Source organism: Xyrauchen texanus, chromosome 8 (assembly GCF_025860055.1).
Source record: "Xyrauchen texanus isolate HMW12.3.18 chromosome 8, RBS_HiC_50CHRs, whole genome shotgun sequence".
NCBI classification, from domain to species: Eukaryota; Metazoa; Chordata; class Actinopteri; order Cypriniformes; family Catostomidae; genus Xyrauchen; species Xyrauchen texanus.
In genome coordinates, this window is record NC_068283.1 from 20201451 (window position 1) to 20225646 (window position 24196).

A 24196-nucleotide genomic window follows, 5' to 3' on the forward strand; every position below is an offset into this window, starting at 1 on the left:
CCTTCTGTTTATTAGGCCGTTTTGTCAGTTCATGACACAGTGGCACAGAAAAGCTTTGACCCAGTGCTGCCTCCTCTACCTGACGACTTTGATGATGATCTAGATGAGGATTCTGTCAAGATCATCTGCCTGGTCAAAAACAAAGAACCACTTGTATGAGTACAAAAAACAATGGTGGCTGCCACAAAAACAATAAAAACATTTTTTAAAAAGAAAACTTTTCCAAAACTATGACAAAAATCATAATTGTCTATTATTTCCCTTGATAATGTAATTGCTATTAATTTTGCGTAATTCGATTATATATTTTTGTACATTAGAAATTAGAATTTAAATGAAAATACTTATTTTGTGTGAGTCATCTGCATGCCATATTCATAAGCTACATTCAAATGAAGATAAGATCTGTGTCCCTGAATAACTACTGATTTATAAAACATCTGTAAAGTCAGTGCCTAAACAATCACACTGGTTCTTTTTGCTGCATAAAATAAAAAGCTGTTATTCAAGTTTATAATAAGTTATATTAGCGAACAGCATACATGCTTGTGATTGGTTACAATGCTTGACAAATGCAAACTTTTTGACTTAACAGGAGTAGCCTTCACTTGAATGGAATGTTGTAATTGATACTTTTCATTAATGTTTAATTGTGGCAGCTGTAATTGTAATCTCAATTATTTATTTGATTAAGTGTGCAGCCCCATCTGTGATTCAAGGAAACTAAGAAAAATCTGAACTACCAATATGTAAACTGTATATCAATGTTGTTGTTCTGGGTTTCTTTGCGGTTTAGCCTTCTCTTTCTCTGTTTCTCAGGGTGCCACTATTCGGCGAGACGAGTCCTCAGGTGCCGTGATTGTGGCTCGTATCATGAAGGGAGGGGCTGCAGACAGAAGTGGTGAGTGACGCTTCAAAGAATGTCTTTAATCTTCACATCTCATTTCAGTCCGTGCTGAAATCTACAGTATAATAAACATAAAGGAAAGCTATTTACCTGAAATACTCCTATAACATAGGACAAAAGAGTTTACTTAAATGTTTTCATTGAGTTTATTCATGGAAATCTTAAAAAAATATTTGTCTGTAAACCCACTGAAGTGTCTGAATATGCCAGAATATCAGCACCTCTACTGAGTGTGCTGGTTATGCTTATTTTCATGTCCATGCTGGCCAAAGGGCTGCATGTCTTCTGTAATGACACACAGCCCATCTGGATGATCAAAGAGAGTCCCCAGAGACCAAATCAAGAAAATCAAACAGACTTACTAACCACAGTTGCTTTCATGGGAATATGATCCTTACTGTGTTTGTGGTGGTAGGAATAATCTTCTTGCACATGAAAATTAATTGAAATACTCATATGAAGTGTATTGTGGATTGTAGAACAGGTACAATGTTTAATAGACAATATGTAATTCTGGGAGCCCTCCTCTCTACAGGTCTGGTGCATGTAGGTGATGAACTAAGGGAAGTCCATGGCATCTCTGTAATGCACAAGAGACCAGACGAGATCAGCCAACTGCTGGTAGCACTTTCCTCCCCTCTCTCCTCATCATCATATCACCCTGCTAAAAAGACCAGCATTGCTGTTTCACGTATTGGGTTTTGCACACTGGCTTCACCAAATAATTTTTCAGACTGATCATACAGTGAATTTCGTGAGAGTAGGTCAAAACTTCTGCTGCTGAAATGTGTCTGTGTTGACCGAAATTCAAATTGCTGCCCCCAGTGGCCGAATCTGGAAGTGTTGCTGAACATATAGGCAAGTGTGAGTTCCAGTTTCCAGTTGAAATGTCAAAAGCAAGTTATTTTTTAGTTGTAAGTGATGTAATACTGTCAACAGGCATGCATATTTTATTAACTCTGCTGCCTAAACTAAACCCCAACCCAAAACCTAATCGTCAGTAAGGTATGTAATTTTAGAGCGAAAATGCAACCATTTAAAATGCGCTCACCATTGTTAATATGAATATAATTACTTCCTGGTTTCCCATGGAACTAGAATCTGTGTCTCTGGGGTTGCTCGAGCAATCAGTAGCACTAGAGGGAAAGGTGATCACATTTGAATTGTTACAAAAATGTCTGACGGATGTTGGTACTTCTGAGTAATTCAGCAGAATGGGTTTAATTTCAAGGTACTGAAATTAGGGGCGGACTGGGAAGAGAAATAGGCCTAGGATTTTACATAGAAACTGGCCCAAAAATTCAAAAGTTGTTGAGTTGTTGGCACTGTCCTTTGCTGCATAACGCTGCCCTCTTCGGCATATCACAGCACTGTTTTGTGGCCCGTTCTGAATAACGCGGCGGTGCAATTCCCAGTTTTACCAATGGCCAGTCCACCTCCTGGACTATTTAAAGCAATATAAGATTAAGCTGGTCCACCAGCTTGAACTTGACTGAACTAGCATAGAATCCCTGCTGGTTTAGGCTGGTCTTTTCAGCAGGATATTAGCATAATTATTCCCATTAAATGTCTTATAACACAATCCACAGAGCTGTCTCTTTCTCTCTTAGTCTCAATCACAAGGCTCTATCACACTGAAGATCATCCCAGCAATCAAAGAGGAGGACACACTGAAAGAAAGCAAGGTGTGTGACAATAAAAAACTGCAGAGGTAATTCATTATCTGTAAAACCTAAAATTTTAGGACCACCCCAAGATCGCAGCAACTTTGCTATGACTACTGTTTGTATCTGCTTTGTGTGGCTTCTTCAGGTCCACATGCGGGCGCTTTTTGACTACATTCCATTAGAGGACAAGGCCACGCCCTGTCAGGAGGCGGGGCTTACATTTAAACGTGGAGACATCCTGCAGGTGGTCAGTCAGGATGATCAAATCTGGTGGCAGGCCAAGAAAGTGGGAGATAGCAACCTGCGTGCAGGACTCATCCCATCCAAACAGTTTCAGGAGAGGTGGGACAAATCATTCCTAAACCATAAAACACTAGTGTCTCAAAACTGTTTAGTCTGCATTAAAGGGTTCATGACATGCTTTTTTAAATTATTTTAACATGTTCCTTAAGGTTCACTTACAATATTAGTAAAGTTTTTTGCACAAAAACAGTCCACATTTTCCACCCTCATTCTGACCCTCTGTCAGAAACGCTTGGCTTTGGTGCTGCTTCTCCTTTAAAACTTGACAGAAAATGCCCACTATTGTGATTGGCTCTCTGCTCTTAACTGACCTGCTCTTTCCTCTTGTCATCTCATTGGTCACCACCACTGGGTGGGCTTTTGAGGTGACAAGGTTAAGTAGGCATTGATGTGTTGTTGTGGAGGTGGTCAGTCTATCACAGTGTGACATTACAATGTGGAGGAAGTTGAGGATGAGTCGTTTTGGCAGCTTTGTTTCAACAAATGCTCTCTTTGGAGTGAGGATGAAACATTGAGTTCTGAAACTTACTGTATGTTTTTATAATAAAATGACCTCTTATATGTCAAAAGATCAACGAAAATTTGATTCCTCATGCCAAGACCCCTTTAAGTTTGAGTGAATATTCTTATGGTATATGTGGTGCATATAGACCTTGTGGGTACTTGGATATTGCAAGATAGCATACAGTTGCATATTAATGCTACGGTCTCTCAAAGCTGTGCTTCCCTTTGGCTAAATCAATAGGATCAATTCTTAATTCTGCATCACAGAACAATCACCCGCAGGTCATTCTTGAGAGAGATGGTCCAGAATTTCTTATTTCCTTTTTCATCTCAGTGGGGTGCATCATGGCTGGATATACTCTCATGCTAAGAATGAACATTCCTTTCTCACCATGAGCTTTTTGATCTTGCTTTATAGCTCCAAGGATGGGAATGTCAATTCACTAACTCACTTTTGACCAAATCTGGAGTGGATGCCATTGTCTTTTTTGTTGTAATTACAAGTTGTAATTACAGTTGAAGTCAGAAGTGCACATACACTTACACTGAAGTCATTAAAAAAAAAAAATTTAACCACTCGACAGATTTAATATTAGCAAACTATAGTTTTGGCAAGTAGATTAGGACATCTACGTTGTGCATGACACGAGTACATTTTCAAATAATTGTTTACAGACAGATTGTTTCACTTTTAATTGACTATAACACAATTCCAGACAGTCCGAAATTTTAAGCATATTTTAGTTTTGCATTTTAAGGACTACCTTCAAGCTCACAGCCTCTTTGCTTGACATAATGGGAAAATCATAAGAAATCAGCCAAGACCTCATAAAAAAAATGTGTGGACCTCCACAAGTCTGGTTCATCCTTGGGAGCAATTTCCAAATGCCTGAAGGTACTACGCTCATCTGTACAAACAATAGTATGCAAGTATAAACACCATGGGACCACGCAGCCATCATAATGCTCAGGAAGGAGAAGCATTCTGTCTCCTTGAGATGAACGAAGTTTGGTGCGAAAAGTGCAAATCAATCCCAGAAGAACAGTAAAGGACCTTGTGAACATGCTGGAGGAAACAGGTAGGCAAGTATCTATATACACTGGAAAATCAAGTTCTATATCGACATAATCTGACAGGCTTCAGAAACGTAGCCGGAAAAGGGGAAGCAGAGCTGGTGTTCTTGTCAGACTAAGGGTTATAAATACAATTATTATTTAATTACTTATTTTTAAACACAATTCACAATCATATTTTATCAAACTACACAATGATGAATGTAAGACATTATAGATATTACAGTTTTATCTTCTGTTAATGCCTGAACTTCTGTAAAGCTGCTTTAAAACGATGTGTGTTGTGAAAGTCACTATACAAATAAAAATGACTTGACTATCGACCCCTGCTACCCAGCATTCTACTGGCAAATGTTCAGTCTCTAGACAACAAGCTCTGCAAGCTTAGAGCACAGATATATTTCCAATGAGAGACGAGGGACTGCTGCATTATCTGCCTCACAGAAACTTGGATGTCTACGGAGAGTCCAGACTCAGACATCGAACCTGTGGGGTTCTCTGTGCATTGAGCGGACAGAGCGAAAGACCTCTCAGGTAAAAGCAGAGGTGGTGGTGTATGTTTTATGATCATCAAAACCTTGTTTGATTATAGGAACCTACATTCTATCAAGTCTTTCTGCTCTCCTGATCTGGAATTTCTCATGCTTCTGTCGACCATTCTTGCTACTGAGGGAATTCACAGTCAATATCACAGCTGTGTACATCGCACCACAAGCCGACAGACCGGGCACACAAGGAAATGTATGGGAGTATAAGTGAGCAGGAAACCTTGCACCCTGAGGCCACATTCATTGTGACCAGGACTTTAACAAAGCCAACTTCAAGTCTATAGCACCGAAATACTACCAAAACATCAGTTTCAACACATGTTTTGGACCATTGCTACTCTCCCTTCCAGTATGGCTACAAGTCCCTCATTCACCCACCAGTTGGCAAATCGGACCACTCTTTCGTTCTGCTTCTGCCCGCTTACAGGCAGAAACTGAAGTAGGAAGCACCCGCACTCCAGTGCTGGTCGGACCAATCAGATTCTATGTTATAAGACGGTTTTAATCACGCGGACTGGGAGATGTTCCGGTCCACCTCTGATGAAGACATCGAGGTCTATGCTGATAACTTAACATGTTTCATCAGGAAGTGCATTGAGGATGTAGTGGCAACCAAAACTATACGGATCTACCCTAACCAGAAATCATGGATTAATAGCGATATTCCTGTGGCACTTAAATCACGGACCTCCGCTTTTAATTACGGGAACGTGGAGGAGCATAAAAAAACCAGTTATGCTCTCCGCAAAACTATCAGAGCAGCCAAACGCCAGTACAGGGACTAGATTGAAGGACAGTTCATCACCACCGATTCTAGAAGCATGTGTCAGGGAATTAAAATCATCACAGATTCACAAATTCATCACAGATATTCAAGGGAATAAAAACTCCACCATGAACACTGCTGCCTCTCTCCCAGATGAGCTTAATACTTTTTATGCTCGTTTTGAGGGAAATAACACTTCCCTCGTGGAGAGAACTCCCGCGGCAGAAGCTACCTAGAAGAGGTTAGTTCACTTTCCGGCTCTGTAGCGGATGTATCCCGAACCTTCCAATGGGTGAATATCTGTAAAGCCGCGGGTCCAGACGGCATTACGGGCCACGTCATCAGAGGGAACCAACTGGCTGGTATTAACTTCTAACCCACTGGGAATGTTATGAAAGAAATAAAAGCTGAAACAAATCATTCTCTCTATTATTATTCTGACATTTCACATTCTTAAAATAAAGTAGTGATCCTAACTGACACAAGACAGGGAATTTCTTTCTACGATTAAATGTCAGGAATTGTGAAAAATTTAGTTTAAATGTATTTGGTTAAGGTGTATGTAAACTTCTGACTTCAATTGGATATGGTTTTCTTCCACAGGAGATTAGCCTACAGAATCAATATGGGCAGTCTTCCAAATCCCAAATCTCCAAAAAAAGCTGTCTGTGAGTATTACGTGATACTTTCTCACTGAAAACCCCTTCAATCAATATTTAGTGCTGACCAATGGAGGTATAATTTGCCTTTGTATGTGGTTGTGTGAAGCTGTACTCCAACCAAGCACTTCATGTTCACAAGTCTAAAGCTGATTAAAGAAAAGACACATCTGCAGTTCAGGAACACGTCACCTCTCTTTCCCTCCCTCTCTCCCTCCCTCTCTCTCTCTCCCTCCCGCTCTCTCTCTCTATCGTCGAGCCGTCCCATCTCCATGTGTCACTTTCCTGTACTCCTCTTTAAATGCATCGTACTGTTCTCTTCATACTCCTCCACTTCTCTTAGTTTTTACTCCCTTACTGTGTTTGTCTTCACTGCTGGATGCACTTTGACCTGCTTGACATGGGAGGGATGTAATTTATTACATAATCCATGCTGCATTGTCAGTGAGGCATCTAAAATTATAAATGAGAATTTCAGAGTAAAATTATTTTAGGCTTTAATTTTTTAGATTTGTTTGTCATTCTCACTTTTCCTTCTCTCGTTACTGCTAACACCAGATGATCAGGGATGTGATAAAGGTGGGTGTTCTAGATCAGAGTTCACACTTACACACATGCACACACACTCACACACACATACATACAGAGTGGGTCTGTGGTGATTAGGAAATTAGGCCAGTTTGTCACTTAATCCAATTTATTACCGCTTCTGTCAGTGGATCTCGACAGATCCTACGCCTTCTGTTTTAATGTACTCACACATGAACACACATACAACAAGAGAGAGACTCCCACTCAATGCATACAATACAATTCTAATATGTTTCTAAAATTCTAAAATGGACCTACAGTAGTAGACTGACATTCAAGCAATATCACATGAGCAAGAATGCTGCCTGTGGCCTTGTGCCTATGGTCAAATCACAGTCATGCTAAATTTATTTCAATAATAGAATTGCGATATTGCTTTTATACAACATTTCTATATACAAGAAGTTTGAGGAACCTACATTTTAGATGCAATATTACCAGTTATTTTGTTGATTTTTGGTCCACAAATGAAAATTTTTAAAGCAAAATGAAAACAAATGAAAACAAAGCCAAAGCAAGATTAACCACTCTGTTTCACTGAGCAAAGAAGAGACTGGCAGTATGTCTAGAACTTAGACTAGCGACGTGATACAAACAGTGAAGAGTCCCAGTGCTGTTATACTAAATATCAGCACTCTTGGAACATCACTTGTCTAATAAAAAAAAAACTTGTAGATTTCTTATCCTTCGTTCAGTCCCATCTTCCTTGTCATCTCTTCCTTTCCATTGTCTCTCCATTCTGTATTATTAACTGAATCTTCTGAGATTTTTAAATTTATCTTCATCTCTCTCTCTCTCTTACACTCTGGGGTGAATGCAATAAACAATTGTGCCACTTTTGCATGCAAGTTCTACGATTTTTTCATTAACCACCTGCAATCTAGTTTAAGCAGCAACAATAAGCCCTGAAATAGCGCTGTATATTGAGTATTTAAAAGTAATTCCTTCCAGCACAAATTGCATAAATTCAGTGCAATTTTCATCATGCCAGATGAAAGCAGGCAGTAAGCTGATTTTTATTCAAAAGAGATGTTAGTGTACATTTTCTATTGATCATGTCAGCAGTAATTCACCAAATAATGATCAAATGATGGGGAAGAGCGTTATATCCTGCCATAAATCCAGATGCGCTGTGTGGTCAAGCACACTTTCAGCAAGTTAAAAACATGATTGATTACTGTGTCTTGATCACAGTTGTGGAGTGATTTGGTTAAAATTGTGGTGGTCTGCTGCATCCGCCGTAATATCCTCAGAACCAGCCTGGGAGATCGGAATTGTGCCTTGCAAATTGCATTCAGCACAGATTGTGTGGTTACATTTGTGCCATTGCCTGATCTGCATAATACCTTTAGTGAATTAGGCGCTAAACCAGTGCAAACAGCATATTCAGATAAAAGGCACTTTTACTGGACATAATTAATCCTTAGTGAATTCAACCCACTATCTCTACCCTTTTTAAATATATTCAACATGTTCTTTACTTTAACGTCTTCAGCTGTCAAATGTTGTCATAGATGATGTTATTTCAAGTTCTTCCAATTCATGTAACACAGTTCATCCATTATTTTCAAAATGTAATGTAATCAGTTTTATTCCAAGGCCTTCATTTTCATTTTGTATTTCAAATCTTATGAATCTGACAAGAGAATCCTAACATTTACACTGCACCACACCATCATTTTCTTCCTGGTAAAAAAACACCTTGGTTTATTGGTCCATTCCTTCATGACTAATGCAGACTGCTGAATACCTGCTTCCCACCTCCCTGCACCTACTCTTTAAACCTTTTAAACCTGCTTGTCTAATTATAGTCCTACAGCCCTATTTTGCCCTTCATCCTCTCTCCTGGTTTCCTCTGCTTACTCCCTCTCTGCCTGCTTGCCTCCCTACAGAGGATTGTGACTGTGAGGGCTATTTCAATGGACAGTACATCGGTGAGAACATGCATGCTCACTTCTCTACCCAATGCCTGCTAATTCTTATATATACTAACCTTCTGCCTTCTATCGCTGCCTGCCTCTGGGCCTTTTAAAAACAAAATGTTTTTTATTAACATAGAAAATGTGCTTCATTTGGTAACATCTTGGTAAATAAACTGGCTTGACTCAATTAAAAAAATATTATTTAGCACGTTTGAATCAACCTCATTACATTATGTTGCAATAAGAAATTATTATTATTATTTTTATTTTTTTTAATTATTTTTAAGGATTGAGTCAGGAAGCAATAGCCACTTAAGTTAACATTTTCAGGTTACCATGTTGTACAGTGTAGAGCTATGGATGAGAGGAACACTTGAAAAGTGGAGGTTACTAGGGTACGTTTGAAGAGAGGCTTTTGGTGAAATATTTGGCAGTGTGAAGGGAATTTAAGGTCAGTCAAAACTAGGGAAGTGCGGAATGACTCATTTCACTGATGATTAAACAAACATTTTGGAGTCAACTTGTCTAAAAAGAAAGAAACCCTCTGAAAACAGTCAAAAACAAAGTGTATTTATGAAACCCATTTAAAATAATTTGCATTTACATTTAAAATAAAAGCCAATTCTGATACTAAATTCTGCTGAAAAGCGGCATTTCTCCGCAACGTGCTTGCCTTGCATTACCATTATTATAGGCTGCATTAAACATAGATAGAACATGACATGCATTTAATGAATCAACCATAGAGAAATACAGGCATATTTATTGAAAACAACTTCATATTAGTTATGGTGTAAAAAGAAATGTCAAAATGGTCTGGTAAAAGATGTGACCTGACTCACCTGAGGTGATTATCCTGCACTTGAAAAAGCCAGATTGGCGGGAAAATAATTTAAGATTAAGATTCAACTTTATTGTCATATTACAGGTACAGAGCCAATGCAATGCATTTGTTTTCGCATATCCCAACTAAGCTGGGGTCAGAGCGCAGGGTCAGCCATGAAACAGCGCCCCTGAAGCAGATAGTGTCAAGGGCCTTGCTCAAGGACCCAACAGTGGTATCTTGGCGGTGCTTGAACCCCCGACCTTTCGGTCAGTATCCCAGAGGCTTAACTGCTGAGCCACCACTGGCCCACAATTGGAACTTACAAGCATGCACAGATTTAAAGAAGACTCAAATGTGAAAATATCCATAGCAACGTTATTCATTCACCATCATTTTGGAAATCAGCTTCCTGCAAGGTCACCGAAGTGATTTCCGTAGCAACTCTGCTAATCGTGCGAGTGGACATTTTTCAGTGTGCGCTGCGAATGAGAGAGGGAAGCACACACGGCCTGAGGTCAAATTAAAGTTTGTATACATCTGCTTTTTTAAAATAATATTTGTATTATTAATTATATTTAAAATGTGTAATATTAACATGACAGTAATTTAAGCGCAGCCTTTGTAATAATATAAAGTCAAACGTAAATGTGTAATAATGCTGAACAATTGAATGGGGAAAAATATTGACCAACTAGTAATTCCACTGTCGACTAGCAGCATCAGAACCGTTTAGTCAACTTGTCTACTAATCTCACACATCCCTAGTCAAAAACTTTCACAGTGAAGAGACTAATTTGAATGGGTACATCAATGCTTTTCTGGAGGACAGACAAGAAGCCTGGCTTATATTTTTCAGGCTTTAGATATAGCACAAGAATAAGGAAGAGCAAGAGGTACAGAGAGAGAGTTTGAGTTATTTCTTTGAGTTGAATGTGTGAGCAACATGTCTGACATGTTTCAAGTCATTAGCTAATGTGTGTTAATTTTAAGATCTTTTAAGAGAGAGAAGTGAGATTGATATTGTTATATTCAGTTCATATGGTGTTTGATCTTTCTTTCACAGCATATCACTATGTTATTTTCAAACAGTTTAGTGTACTAGCTGCAGAAATGATGTAGCTCTGAATAGGACTGATTAGTGAGGATCAACAGGCAGATAGGCAGACTCATGGACATAGCTTTTCACCTCCACGACAGTCTACACATTTACTCTGATTTGTAAAAAACAAGCTTGGTAAATTTGGAATACGTTCTGTGGGTGGCAAGAATATGCGTAGTTATGATATTTGAAACATAAGTGTTTCCTCTTGTTCGAATGTGACCAAAAAGCTTCAGGTTGAAACAATATTAGAAAATGTTCCCATATCTTCCTCCCTTCTGGCAGGTATTGCTTCTTTGTGAATCTTTTCCTCTGCTTCCCTTCACATTATTTAAAGTCCTCCACCCTTAAACCCCACCCTCCAAAGCCAATGTGAGGCTGCAGCCCTGCTATTGGACACTTTGCACATTACAACCTGCATGATTGGCTGTTAGCTCACTTGCGGAGTCAAGTGTTTGATGGCAAATCTCACCACTGACCGAGAGTCATGAATTCCATATTATAGTCCTAATATTGGGAAGTGCTGAAGATTAAACTGGGGAAGTTTAAATTAAGTCAAGTTTGTTACTTCTTGAAAAGCCAGTAAGTAACTTGCAGTACCAGACTTATTAGGGAAGTCAATGATGAAAGTAAGTATGGATGGTTAAATTAAATCATTAAATGTCATATAAGTTTAAGTTTACTCAGATGAAGCTAATCTTGGGTCAGTTGTGAAGGGCATATCGTGTAAAACACACAAGTGTGAGGTGGTCTAATGTGCATTGTAGTCTATTCTATATTACATTTAGTAAAGCAGTGTTTTTGTCCTGGGACATTTACTCAGGTATAGTCCTTGTTCTTCCTTACGCAGCTGCTAATGTATTACTAACCTCCATGTCCTGAAGAATATCACAAATCACATCTTCTCATAATGTCAGAGATGCTGCTAGAGGATAGGACAATGTATAAAGTTATTTCAAATCTTTCTCGCAAGTCAGTCCACTGTCGACAATCTTTGGAATGCTCTCGGGACGCTATTTCCAGTCATGCCAATGCAGCTCATATCAACTTGAATGGGAAAAGTATGAAATCTATAAAAAAGATGGTTAAGATTTAGGTTACACATGTAACCTCGGTCATTCCTTGCATCATACATCTTTGGGAGAGTAAGCCAAATTTCCTGGTCCATAACCACCAGGCTGCTCATCATTTTGCTGATGGCCTGAGCAGTAGTTTTCGTGGCTCTCAGTGCCACATTTGTAGTGGTGCAGAGTTTTCTGAACAGCTCTGGATCGGTCCTTGCTCATCTATTTGTTTAAGGAGCTTAGCTTGAAAACACTAGAATGGTGAATGATCTTGGTGTGCTGCTGTATAAACTCTTCCAGCCAGTGCGGACATCAGTTGACATGGATTAGACGGGTGGGAGGGGTGGGATTTACAAAAATCATTCATCCAGGAGAGACTTTTCTGTTTGTTCTGGAAGGGACCATTCAAGACCCTCACTGGGGGGAGGGGCAGCAACATCCTCCATGGACCACTCGCCTGAAGCTGTGAGTGACACAGCATAATCCCCGTCATCAGAGCCAGCAAACATAATGAGACCATGCTCATCACGCACATATTGGACAGGCAAGGATGTTAGATTGGATCAACGGATCGCAGAGGTTACGCTGGCACGAGATCCTCCAGTAATTCTTCCAGATCAACCTCACTGCCCTGCCGTGCCTCCTCATGTGGTCCCTCGGAAAAAGAGGCGGGTGGGAGGGCACAAGAGGCTGAATCTTCCCTCAGAACATGGTCAGTTCTAAAGTGCATTGTCCGGAGATTCGTGCCCTTGCAGAGAGGGCAGTCTGTCTCAATGAGAGCTGCTTGTGCGTCAGTGCGGTCCAGCCAGTGAACACAGCTCTCTTGCTTATATTTATTTGTATAGGAAACACTTGCAGAATGACATCTTTAAAAAGATGCATATAACGTAAGTGGCTCTTTAGTTATATGTAAAGGACACAGTAACTCCAGCCGGAGCGCTGTGGGAAGCAGGTAGGAGTTTTAGATACATAGATAAAGGACACAGTAACTGAAGCCAGAGCGCTGTGGGAAGCAGGTATGTGCTTCACTGAAGTGCCACACTGATCAAAGACGAGCATCTGAAGTGAAGAACCCGTTTACCAAGAGTGTCTTCAACGGCGATGTGGAGAGCTTTTCACTGGAACACAAAGGGGAGCGGAAGCGTCTTGGTGCAGGGTATGAGCACAGGCGACGAGTCATCTTGTTCGCATCTTGCTGAGAAGTTCTGTCCACTGTAAGTGTATATTGATGGCAAAGCAGAAGGGTTCCAAGACGAAGACGAAGTTGGCAGTCTTGAAGGAATATTCTGAAGAAATGGTGACTGAGTGCCCGCTTATATAGGCCAACTGCATGCCAAAAGGGGCAGAGCTCAGACACTATTGCCAATCAGGGTAACACTTTATTTTGATGGTCCCAAGTAGATATTTAATTGACTATAAGTGACTTATCAACTGGCTTGTTATAGCTTGTAAACAGTGTTTCAACAAACATTCAGTAGACTTTCAGTAGCCATGTAGATCTCTATTAATTACCTTTTAATAAATTGATGTTCTCAATTATAGATTCCTTATCATTAATAGATATACAGGCTACTGAAAGACTACTGAATGTTTTTTGAAACACACTTTACTAGCTATAGCAAGTCAGTCGATAAGCTGTTATTTTGCTGCTGTTATTCAGACTATTGATAGTCTAATTAAAATTCAGCTTGATTTGTGGCCTGTTCTTTTGAATCTAAATCTCAGCTGGCTTGCGGAGAAGTTTTCGCCTAAGTCGGAAGGATCGTCGTGGTTCTACTGGAGAGGTCAGTATTTTTGACCAGAACGAGATGGAGTTCTTGACCTATGAAGAGGTTACACGCTACCAGCAGAGGCCCAATGAAAGACCCCGATTAGTAGTTCTCATTGGTAAGATAATATAACATTTAATATAAGAACTGACCTTAAAGTTCAATGTTATTTGAATGTTAGCCTAAATAAACTTCAAACTTAAATGACCTACACTTAAATATACACAAAATGTAATTATATTTAAATGAATAAGAACTTTAAATATACAAATGAGTAGCTTTGGAACAGTAACATAGCCCACAAAGCATAGCCCACAGGACGACCAAAACAGACCACACATTTTATTGTTCTGAATCCTTGATTGGTTGAATGTAAATTGTAGGCACAGTGGATGTCCAAGTCTTAAGCACTTTCAAAGCTAATAGCCTAATCATGTCCTTGTGTCCTATTAAACATCATTAAAATAAGATCTGACACATTTGGCACTCAGAACAAGGAAGCTATCTTGTTTACCAAGGTAGAGTCATGCCTGTGAACATACAGTATCTCACAAAAGTGAGTACACCCCTCACATTTTTGTAAATATTTGATTATATCTTTTCATGTGACAACACTGAAGAAATGACACTTTGCTACAATGTAAAGTAGTGAGAGTACAGCTTGTATAACAGTGTACATTTGCTCTCCCCTCAAAATAACTCAACACACAGCCGTTAATGTCTAAACCGCTGGCAACAAAAGTGAGTACACCCCTAAAACAAAATGTCCAAATTGGGCCCAATTAGCCATTTTCCCTCCCCGTTGTCATTTGATTCGTTACTGTAACAAGGTCTCATGTGTGAATGTGGAGCAGGTGTGTTATATTTGGTGTCATCGCTCTCACACTCCCTCATACTGGTCACTGGAAGTTCAACATGGAACCTCATGGCAAAGAACTCTCAGAGGATCTGAAAAAAAGAATTGTTGCTCTACATAAAGATGGCCTAGGCTATAAGAAGATTGCCAAGACCCTGACAATGAGCTGCAGCATGGTGGCCAAATCCATACAGCGGTTTAACAGGACAGGTTCCACTCAGAACAGGCCTCGCCATGGTCAAAAGAAGTTGAGTGCACATGCTCAGCGTCATATCCAGAGGTTTTCTTTGGGAAATAGATGTATGAGGGCTATACCAGCATTGCTGCAGAGGTTGAGGGGGTGGGGGGTCAGCCTGTCAGTGCTCAGACCATACACCGCACACTGCATCAAATTGGTCTGCATGGCTGTCGTCCCAGAAAGAAACCTCTTCTAAAGATGATGCACAAGAAAGCCCACAAACAGTTTGCTGAAGACATGCAGATCAAGGACATGGATTACTGGAACCATTTCCTGTGGTCTGATGAGACCAAGATAAACTTATTTGGTTCAGATGGTGTCATGTGTGGCGTAAACCAGGTTAGGAGTACAAAGACAAGTGTGTCTTGTCTACAGTCAAGCATGGTGGTTGGAGTGTCATGGTCTGGGGCTGCATGAGTGCAGCCAGCACTGGGGAGCTACAGTTCACTGAGGGAACCATGAATGCCAACATGTACTGTAACATACTGAAGCAGAGCATGATCCCCTCCCTTCGGAGACTGGGCCACAGGGCAGAATTCCAAACACACCTCCAAGATGACCAATGCCTTGCTTAAAAAGCTGAGGGTGAAGGTGATGGACTGGCCAAGCATGTCTCCAGACCTAAACCCTATTGAGCATCTGTGGGGCATCCTCAAACGGAAGGTGGAGGAGCACAATGTCTCTAACATCCACCAGCTCCATGATGTCATCACGGAGGATTGGAAGAGGACTCCAGTGGCAAACTGTGAAGCTCTGGTGAACTCCATGCCCAAGAGGGTTAAAGCAGTTCTGGAAAATAATGGTGGCCACACAAAATATTGACACTTTGGGCCCAATTTGGACATTTTCACTTAGGGGTGTACTCACTTTTGTTGTCAGCGGTTTCGACATTAATGTCTGTGTGTTGAGTTATTTTGAGGGAACATTACATTTACACTGTTATACAAGCTGTACACTCACTAATTTACATTGTAGCAAAGTGTCATTTCTTCAGTGTTGTCACATGAAAAGATATAATCAAATATTTACAAAAATGTGAGGGGTGTACTCACTTTTTTGAGATACTGTATGTATGTGCCTGTTTTGTTCATATGCCTGTGAAAAAAAATATTGTAAAACAAGTTCTTATCAGTGCTAGAAAAAAATAGAGCAATAATGTTAAGCACTTGGAATATATAATTAAAACTGGCTGAGAATGCACAGTACCTTCCCCTATAAACATAAGTGCTAAATAAGCCCACCATCCATTGTATTGCTTTGCACATTCTAATGGTAACAATGACCTCTAGTGGCAACCTTCGAATTTAATCTGACTAATTTTGCGAGGTAGTTTTTCTTTTCACTTGAAGATATATTCTGGGTTCAGTACAAGTTAAGCTCAATCGACATAATTTGTGGCATAATGTTGATTACCACAAAAATTAATTTCGATTCGTCTCTCCTTTTCTTAAAAATAAATAAATAAATACAAATCGAGGTTACATTGAGATACACAATGGAAGTGAATGGGGCCCATTTTGAGGGTTCAAAGGCAGAAATTTGAAGCTTATAATCTTATGAAAGCACTTATATTAATTCTTCTGTTAAACATCATATATTATTTGAGTTGTAAATTTGCTTAAAATGTCCTATTACAGTCATTTTAGGGTTTTAGTGTTGTTGACATAACATCGTCATGGCAACGGAGTTGTAAAATTTGCTATAACTTTACACTGAAAAGGTTAGTAAACAAATGTATCGCCCTAAAATCTTGCTTACACGCATATTGTTTATGTCTTGCTAAACTTTTGAAAAAGTGAGTATTTCAGCATTCAAAGATTGGCCCCAAATCACTTCCATTGTAAGTGCCTCACTGTAACCCAGAATATTTATTTATTTATTTTTTTTACAAAAGGAGTGGAAAGTCCAAATAATTTTTGTGGTAATCAATATTATGCCAAAAATCATATTATCATTTTGTGTATACTTGGGCAGGTTCTCTGGGAGCCCGTATCAATGAGCTGAAGCAAAAAGTGATAGCAGAAAATCCCCACCGTTATGCTGTGGCTGTGCCCCGTAAGTCATAACACTCTTTTGTAATTATTCAAGGTGAAAAATGTTCTGATAGATACACTCTTCCAAAAAAAAAACTAAAAAAACACACACACACATGCATGCATGCACACACAAAATATACACAATCTATAGCCATTTAAACTCATTTTTCTTTTTTTTTCAGTTCATAGAAAATAATCTATGAACCTTAAACAACCATTTTATCAATGTTACACTCTCTCTATTTCTGTCTCTCTGTCCCACATTACAGACACCACGCGGCCCAAAAAGAGTCATGAAAAGGAGGGAGTGGAGTACCGCTTTGTGACCAAGCAGGCCTTTGATGCAGATGCACAGAATAACAAGTGAGTGATAGACTGTGGTAATTGTGTAGGCCTATATTTGTCTGCATTGTATACAAACCTTCAGCTACACTAGATATATTCATTTTTAAATACATACCATCCTATCTGTAAATGGATCCAGATAATGATGTTATAATGATCAAACCCTGAATATGCACACCACTGAAATATGTATGACCTACTTTAATTTTGTCAATAGATTTATAGAGTATGGAGAGTATAAGGAGAATCTGTATGGGACCAGTATAGAAGCCATTCGTTCTGTTCAAGCCAAGAACAAGATGTGTCTGGTGGATGTACAACCTGAGGTACATTTAGAACAGCTTTTTTCCAAGGCTATGCTGACTTTGTACCTTACAGTCAGCACACTCTACACATAGTCATTTATAATTTACAAGAAAACAGCAAAACTCTGCTCTGGTCAGAAAAAAAAAAAAAAAATAGAATAACTTATGCACAAATGTCCCATTATTTGAACAGATAAAAGCATGATGTGTGACTCAGTTTGGTTATATTTGCATTGTTTTCTGCAACATTCACCATACATAACCAAGCAGTAATTCTCCATTGTCTTAATCACACATTGATGTGTGCTGACTGGTTTAACCTTCAGGTGGAGCTATTGCCTAATGTAGTAAGCACATCAGTTTTGCTGGACCAAATGCAGCAATTTAACCCCTATTTCAAGAATCCCTTTTATCGCCATGGGGGGGCAATTGATTTTAAACTTACTCTCTTGCATTTTTAATGTGAGATCTTATTGCAACCATTAAAGTTAAAGCTAAAGTTAGATGAGCATGCAGTTACAACATTAAGTGTTTTATATTGCTCAATCTACTGAATACATAATTTTTTTAGATGAACAAGAGGTTCATTGCAACTGGGTTAAAAGTAGATATAATAAATGAAATTATTTCCCAGTGAAACTGAATTGTTGTTTTTTATATGGTGCAGTTTTCAGGATGCGTAACCCGGTGTCAAGTTTCAAAACATTATAGTATTTATAGGATATTAAAATGAATGAATTTTTTATTATGTATCGTATTTTAATGGGGATATAATTTATTACATCTGACAGTTACATGAGCAAACAAGTATTGAACATCAGCTGTAACAAACTGAAATTCAAGGCTTTTTAATACTACTTTGCACACATATGAAGGCTGCTTATTGGATCAGTACAGGTAAATGTCTTATTTTACTTTACGGAGAGCTTATGACCTACAAGTTAAGTCTTGCTTTAAGAACAGGTGGTGTAACCAAATTAAGCTCTGACTTCGTTACAAACTATTTAGAAGTTACTAAGCCCTTAGTGTGAACTTAACATCCTAACTTACATGAGAACTTATGCACAGCTGGTGCAACCCTACTCAGGAGAAGATTTACAGCAATTAATCATTTAAAATCTACTGTCTTCCAAATTTTCTACTATTTATTTTTGTCATTTTTCTGAATAAATAATTGTTGTTAAATGTATCTGCCTGTTATGTGTTTTATATGCTTAATAAATGGTTATGGTTAGGTTCAGGAGTAGGTGTGGTATTAGCAGCTGTAAAATATATCTAAATTAATATATTGTAACAAAAATGATTGCTACTGCACATTTCATGTTACATGTATTTATGTTGTTGAAATGCGGTTATGTTTAGAGGTTGGGGTAGGCTTAATGGATCTAAAATATCTATAAAACAGTAAAAATGTACAAATATATTTATAATCGATTTGTGTATTCAAATATAGTTGTAATGGATTTGTCAACATTTTACCTTTCAAAAGCTGTAAATATGTAAAAAAAATATATATAAGTTTTAGAGGTTTTCATATGTCAATATTGCACGTTTTAGTGTCTATCCAAAAGTATTGCATATATTAATGAGATCAGGCTGGGATGATGCACTTCTTCAACTATCAAAACGGAGTGTGGAATGTTGGACACTTTAATGCACTCAGCGCTCACGGCTTGCTGTTGCCGTATGTAGCGGAAGGGCCAGATTTACATGGCTGCGTTGCAGGACTTACAAAGCACCTACCTTACAAATGTGGTGACCAATCAGACCAGAGGACATTCCAGGAGCCAGTTTATGGAAGAGCCCCTCCTTAACTGTCAAGGCAAAGAAGAGTGGCTCAGTTTTGATTGGATCATGGCAGGACCAACCCAAACAAATGTCAAGCACTGCCATCAGATAAGCTGCTTGGACAACTACCAGCTAATTCAGAAATAAAGGCCACGTTGGAAAAGACTTCTCATTGGTCCATGAGTGGTTTCATAGCAACCTCTATACGCTGACCTGGCAGCTTTTAGTGCCTTTTTGTAGCTACGTACAGTATCCTTCCATGCACCCGCAAAATACCTCTAATTTTGTATTTTTCTACTTGCGCTCCATGTTCCGAGCACTGTCTTGAGAGCATGAGTGTGAACATTGTACCATGGTGCAATGGTAAAAGGAAATCTTTCTTTAATTTTCTTTAATCAAAGGGGGGATACACTATCAAGAGTGCTAGAGATGACTGTTTTTATATTTTTCTTATATTTTTTCGTTATTTCATCAAGTTCTTCTGGGCTTTGGGGATTATGAGTGTGGGAGATAGATCTAGAAGATTATTAGTGAAGCTATCTTTAGTGGTCGAAAGAATAGTTCTACCTGAACGATAGCGTGGTGTAGATTGAGTAACATTAGCTGATCACAGCATACAAGAGACGAGGAAATGATTCGAGGTGTCATCGCTCTGTGGCAGAATTTCTAAATTATCCACATCAACTCCATATGACAGAATTAAATCTAGCATATAATTATGGTGATGAGTTGTTCCTGTTACATTTTGTCTGACTATAAGAGAGTTGAGAATATCGATAAATGCTAATCCCAATGTGTAATTTTCATTATCGTGAATGTTGAAGTCACCAACAATTAAAGCTCTATCTACAAGATCTGAAAAAAACAATTTGTAAATTCACCAAGGAAATCAGAATAAGGCCCGGGTGATCTATATACTGTAGCAAGGGTAAAAGATGACAGAGTTTTTTTTACTTATTTCTGACGGTGTCACATTAAGCATTATTAGTTCAATAGACTTAAATGTATATCCTGTCCTCTGAGTAACACCAAAAACATCACTGTACATTGTTGCAACACCTCCTCCTCGAGGCTCATGTTTATAACAATAACATGGGGGAGTAGATTCCTTTAAACGAATATGCATCCGGTTTAAGCCATGTTTCAGTCAAACAGGGCACATCCAAACTATGATCTGTAATAATTTAATTTACAAATAGTGCTTTGGTAGAAAAGAGATCTAATGTTTAGTAGCCCTGTATTTATATGATGTTTATCATTAATTTATTTGTTTTTTCTAAATGATTTAGTGAGGGTTTTGTGTTTGGTAGTTTGAGGAACAGATACAGTCTCTATGAGATATCTAGGTGATACAGTCTCTATGTGTTGTAATTTATGTGACCCCTGAGACATCTCAAGGCAGCTAGCAGACGTTCAGATTAACCAGTTTGTTTGCTTCCTGACTTGGCTCCAATTGGTCAAAAACTATCATTATTAAGACTACGAGCCAAATCAATAGAAAGGAGAGTGACACATTCCATGGAGAGTCCATAACTCTTTAGCAGGTCAGGTCTACCCCAAAAACTCTTCCAATTGTCTATAAATCCTATTTTATTCTTTAGACACCACTCAGTGATACTAGTCTACTGTAAACCTTATAACATGAGCGGATGCCATGACTTACCGCAGTTGTTGTTGGTTGTTCCTGAGCGGTTAGGGTTTGAGATTGATGTTAATCCCTCACACAATTGTTTGTTGTTGGTGGTTGATCTTGATAAGCGGTGCTTTGAGATCGATGCAGTAATCCGTGTAACACAGATGAGAAAAACAGGTGCGCGCTGTAAAATGCACGCAGTTTAATCGCGATAGGAGAATAATGCATGGGAAAACCTGATGCGCTCTGAAAAATGGCAGATGTTAAGGATTAAATGCTGAAAACAAATATATAAGCGATGATGAAAAAAGCTAATAGGCTACAAACACAGACTCGAGCTAGGCACCAGCAGCAACAGATAAAAAGCAGAAAAACCCAAACACACGGTAAAATGACAAAGGATAAAAAGACGGTATGAGAATATGAATAAGCAATGCTAAGCAGGCAACAAATGTTCAGCATGCCATCAGCAACAGGAACAGAAAGTCCAGTGATATCACCCAGCCACAACATTAGATAATAAATAAGGCACAACAATGTTATCAAAAGCAAAATAAGTAAGTATGTTGTACTTATTTATCCTTAAGTGCACTGGCCAATAACTGGTTGGGTTTCTACCAGAACTCTTAATGCACATTACTTCATCAACATTTGCTCGAATCTGTAAGGGGCAAAGTTGCGAGAATTATGTTATAGTACCTGCAACTATTTTTGCTTACCTGCAGTCCTTATAAGATGTCCTGCTCCTGCAAAAATGGGGTGTATGCTAGCCGTATCCCTCGCTTGGACAGAGAAGCATTTAGGGAAATATTATAAGACTTATAATATAAATATTATAAGACAGAGAAGCATTTAGGGAAATATTATAAGACAGACAGATAGACAGACAGGCAGACAGACGGACCATGCCTGTTTTATAACAGTATTAAAAATACAGTATTTTCTCAGCTCTGAGCATACAATAAGACTCTACATGTTCTATTCTGTGCTTGTGTGAGTTATCACCCCACATAAATGGTTATGTTGTTTACCCTGCCACAGGCACTGAAGACCCTGCGGACAGCAGAGTTTAAGCCTTATGTCATTTTCGTAAAACCACGAATCCCAGAGAGCCACAGACGCCGCAGTGCTGGCACATCACCAGGAGGGGGTGAAAATGGGCGATTGAAAGTGAGTCTGGGTTTAGATCATTCAGTTCCAATGAAAGAAACCCTGTGTTAATGATCAAGGATAATTCTTTCAACCTCTCAAAAATCAGCCTTAAAATTGTATCATCTAATAATAATTGGAATAAAATTACAGCGACTATCTGGTTTCAAAATCAGCAAGGTTATTCTTCCATGAAATATGTATGATGAAATAACAGGATCCACAGATTTTTTTTTTTAATATTTTATACACATATCCACTGTCATTTCTCTTTCATTTTGTTCTCCTCATTGATATTCTTGTGCTACACTCTCTCTTCATCTCTCAGGAGGAAGACCTGCAGGAAATGTGTCTGTCGGCACAGCAGATAGATCAGCATTATGGTCACATGGTGGATCGAATGCTGATAAAGGAAGACACTGCCAGTGCCTGCACAGAACTACGTAGCATCCTGGAGAGATTGGAACAAGAGACTTTCTGGGTTCCTGTGAGCTGGATCAAGACCTAGGACCCCCCTGTACTCCAATCCAGACTATTGATCAACACCCCACTGAAAGCTTTGCAGTGGTGGGCTTCTTTTTCTTCCATTCTGCCTCTCTTGGGCCTTGCTTCTTTGAGCTCTGCCATTTCTTCATTGGTCTCAAAGGAGACTGAATTTTAGACAAGCATAAAGAGAGCATGAATATCTTTATATTTTGTTTCTGGTCTGGGACATGCTGGCACATATGCACTTACATGTATGCATGAATAATCAAATTAATTTTTTAATGACAATTGTTTATTTTTGGTTATATGTCATAAAATTAATGATTTTTTATTTTATTTATTTTTGTACACTTTGTAGCTTATTTTTGTTATTTAATCAGTTTCAATAGGCTGTTCACTTAACCAATACTTAAGATACAACAAAAATGAAACCAGTGTCAGATCATCATATCAAAGAGTCGAAACGATAACTTTTGGATTTAAATGGCCGTGGAATGTGGTTGTCATGGCAAGAGCAATGTTTGTCTGAAATGTGGCACTTCTGGGAAAAGTAAAAGTTGGACTGTAAAGGTTTCAACATTGCATAGTAAGCTGCTCCCTTGTGACATACACCCAAATAGAGACTTCAGCAACTACTGTACTTCAGTTTGAAATCATTTAATGTTTACATTTCATAAAGCTTTACCTATCAGGCATTACTCTATTTTGTAATAGAAATCAGGTTCTCTTTTAGGCGCATGTGTGATCAATGGACCCAGGTGGTCCAGCTGATTTGAATTTGGTTCGGCAAGGCGCAGATAGACCTGTTTGCTTCCCGAGAATCCTCCCACTGCCTGCTCTGCTCTGCACTCAGCTGGCCCCGGGGGCTGCGCAAGTATATGTTTCCCCCCAGTGAGCATACTTGCACAGACCTTGCACAGTTGTCCCCCTCCACCTTGAAGGTGTATGTGGCCCTACGGAAGCACAACCTGATCATCAGGTTCCTGAGAGGCGCCTGCAGGCTTAATCCTCCTAGGCCATGCCTCTTCCCCTCATGGGCCTTCGGAGAGCCCGGTTTGAGCCCCTAGAGTCAGTCGAGCTGAAAGCACTCTCCTTGAAGACAGCCCTCCTGGCTGCACTCAACTCCATTAAGAGGGTTGGGGACCTGCAGGCGTTCTCTGTCAGCAACACTAGCCTTGAGTTCGGTTCGGAAGACTCTCCTGTGGTACTGAGACCCCGAACAGGCTATGTGCCAAGGTTCTTGCGACCCCTTTCGGGGATCAGGTGGTGAGCCTGCAAGCGCTGCCCCGGGAGGAGGCAGACCCAGCCTTATCGTTGCTGTGTCCAGTGCGTGCTTTGCTTTGGATCATACGCAGAGCTTTAGATGCTCTGAGCAGCTCTTGGTCTGCTTCGGCAGACAGCGGAAAGGGAACACTGTCTCCAAACAGAGGCTTGCCCACTGGATCGTGGATGCCATCGTGCTGCATACTATGCCGTGTCCACCTCTTTGGGAATACAAGCACACTCTTCAAGGAGTATGGCATCCTTGTGGGCACTGGCAAATTACCTCTCTAGCAGACATCTGCAGGGCAGCGGGCTGGGCAACCCCCTATACATTCGCGAGAATCTATAATCTCCAGGTTCAGCCAGTTTCATCCTGTGTATTTTCAGGTACGAACAGG

General features: G+C 39.4%; 1 protein-coding gene across 3 annotated transcripts in view; it reads left to right on the forward strand.

Moving 5' to 3' along the window:
* Positions 1-23825, forward strand: part of LOC127648086 (MAGUK p55 subfamily member 3-like) — a 42163-nt gene extending 18338 nt beyond the window's left edge. For all 3 annotated transcript variants that reach the window (XM_052132694.1, XM_052132692.1, XM_052132693.1), the window contains 14 exons: positions 16-153; positions 820-901; positions 1443-1528; positions 2518-2592; positions 2720-2916; positions 6373-6437; positions 6987-7007; positions 8912-8953; positions 13656-13817; positions 16768-16848; positions 17099-17192; positions 17392-17500; positions 21942-22070; positions 22378-23825. In XM_052132694.1, coding sequence (XP_051988654.1) covers positions 16-153; positions 820-901; positions 1443-1528; positions 2518-2592; positions 2720-2916; positions 6373-6437; positions 6987-7007; positions 8912-8953; positions 13656-13817; positions 16768-16848; positions 17099-17192; positions 17392-17500; positions 21942-22070; positions 22378-22557 — 1461 coding nt within the window. In that variant the 3' untranslated portion in view covers positions 22558-23825. The remainder of the gene's footprint in view (positions 1-15; positions 154-819; positions 902-1442; positions 1529-2517; positions 2593-2719; positions 2917-6372; positions 6438-6986; positions 7008-8911; positions 8954-13655; positions 13818-16767; positions 16849-17098; positions 17193-17391; positions 17501-21941; positions 22071-22377) is intronic.
* The last annotated feature ends 371 nt before the right edge of the window (positions 23826-24196 follow it).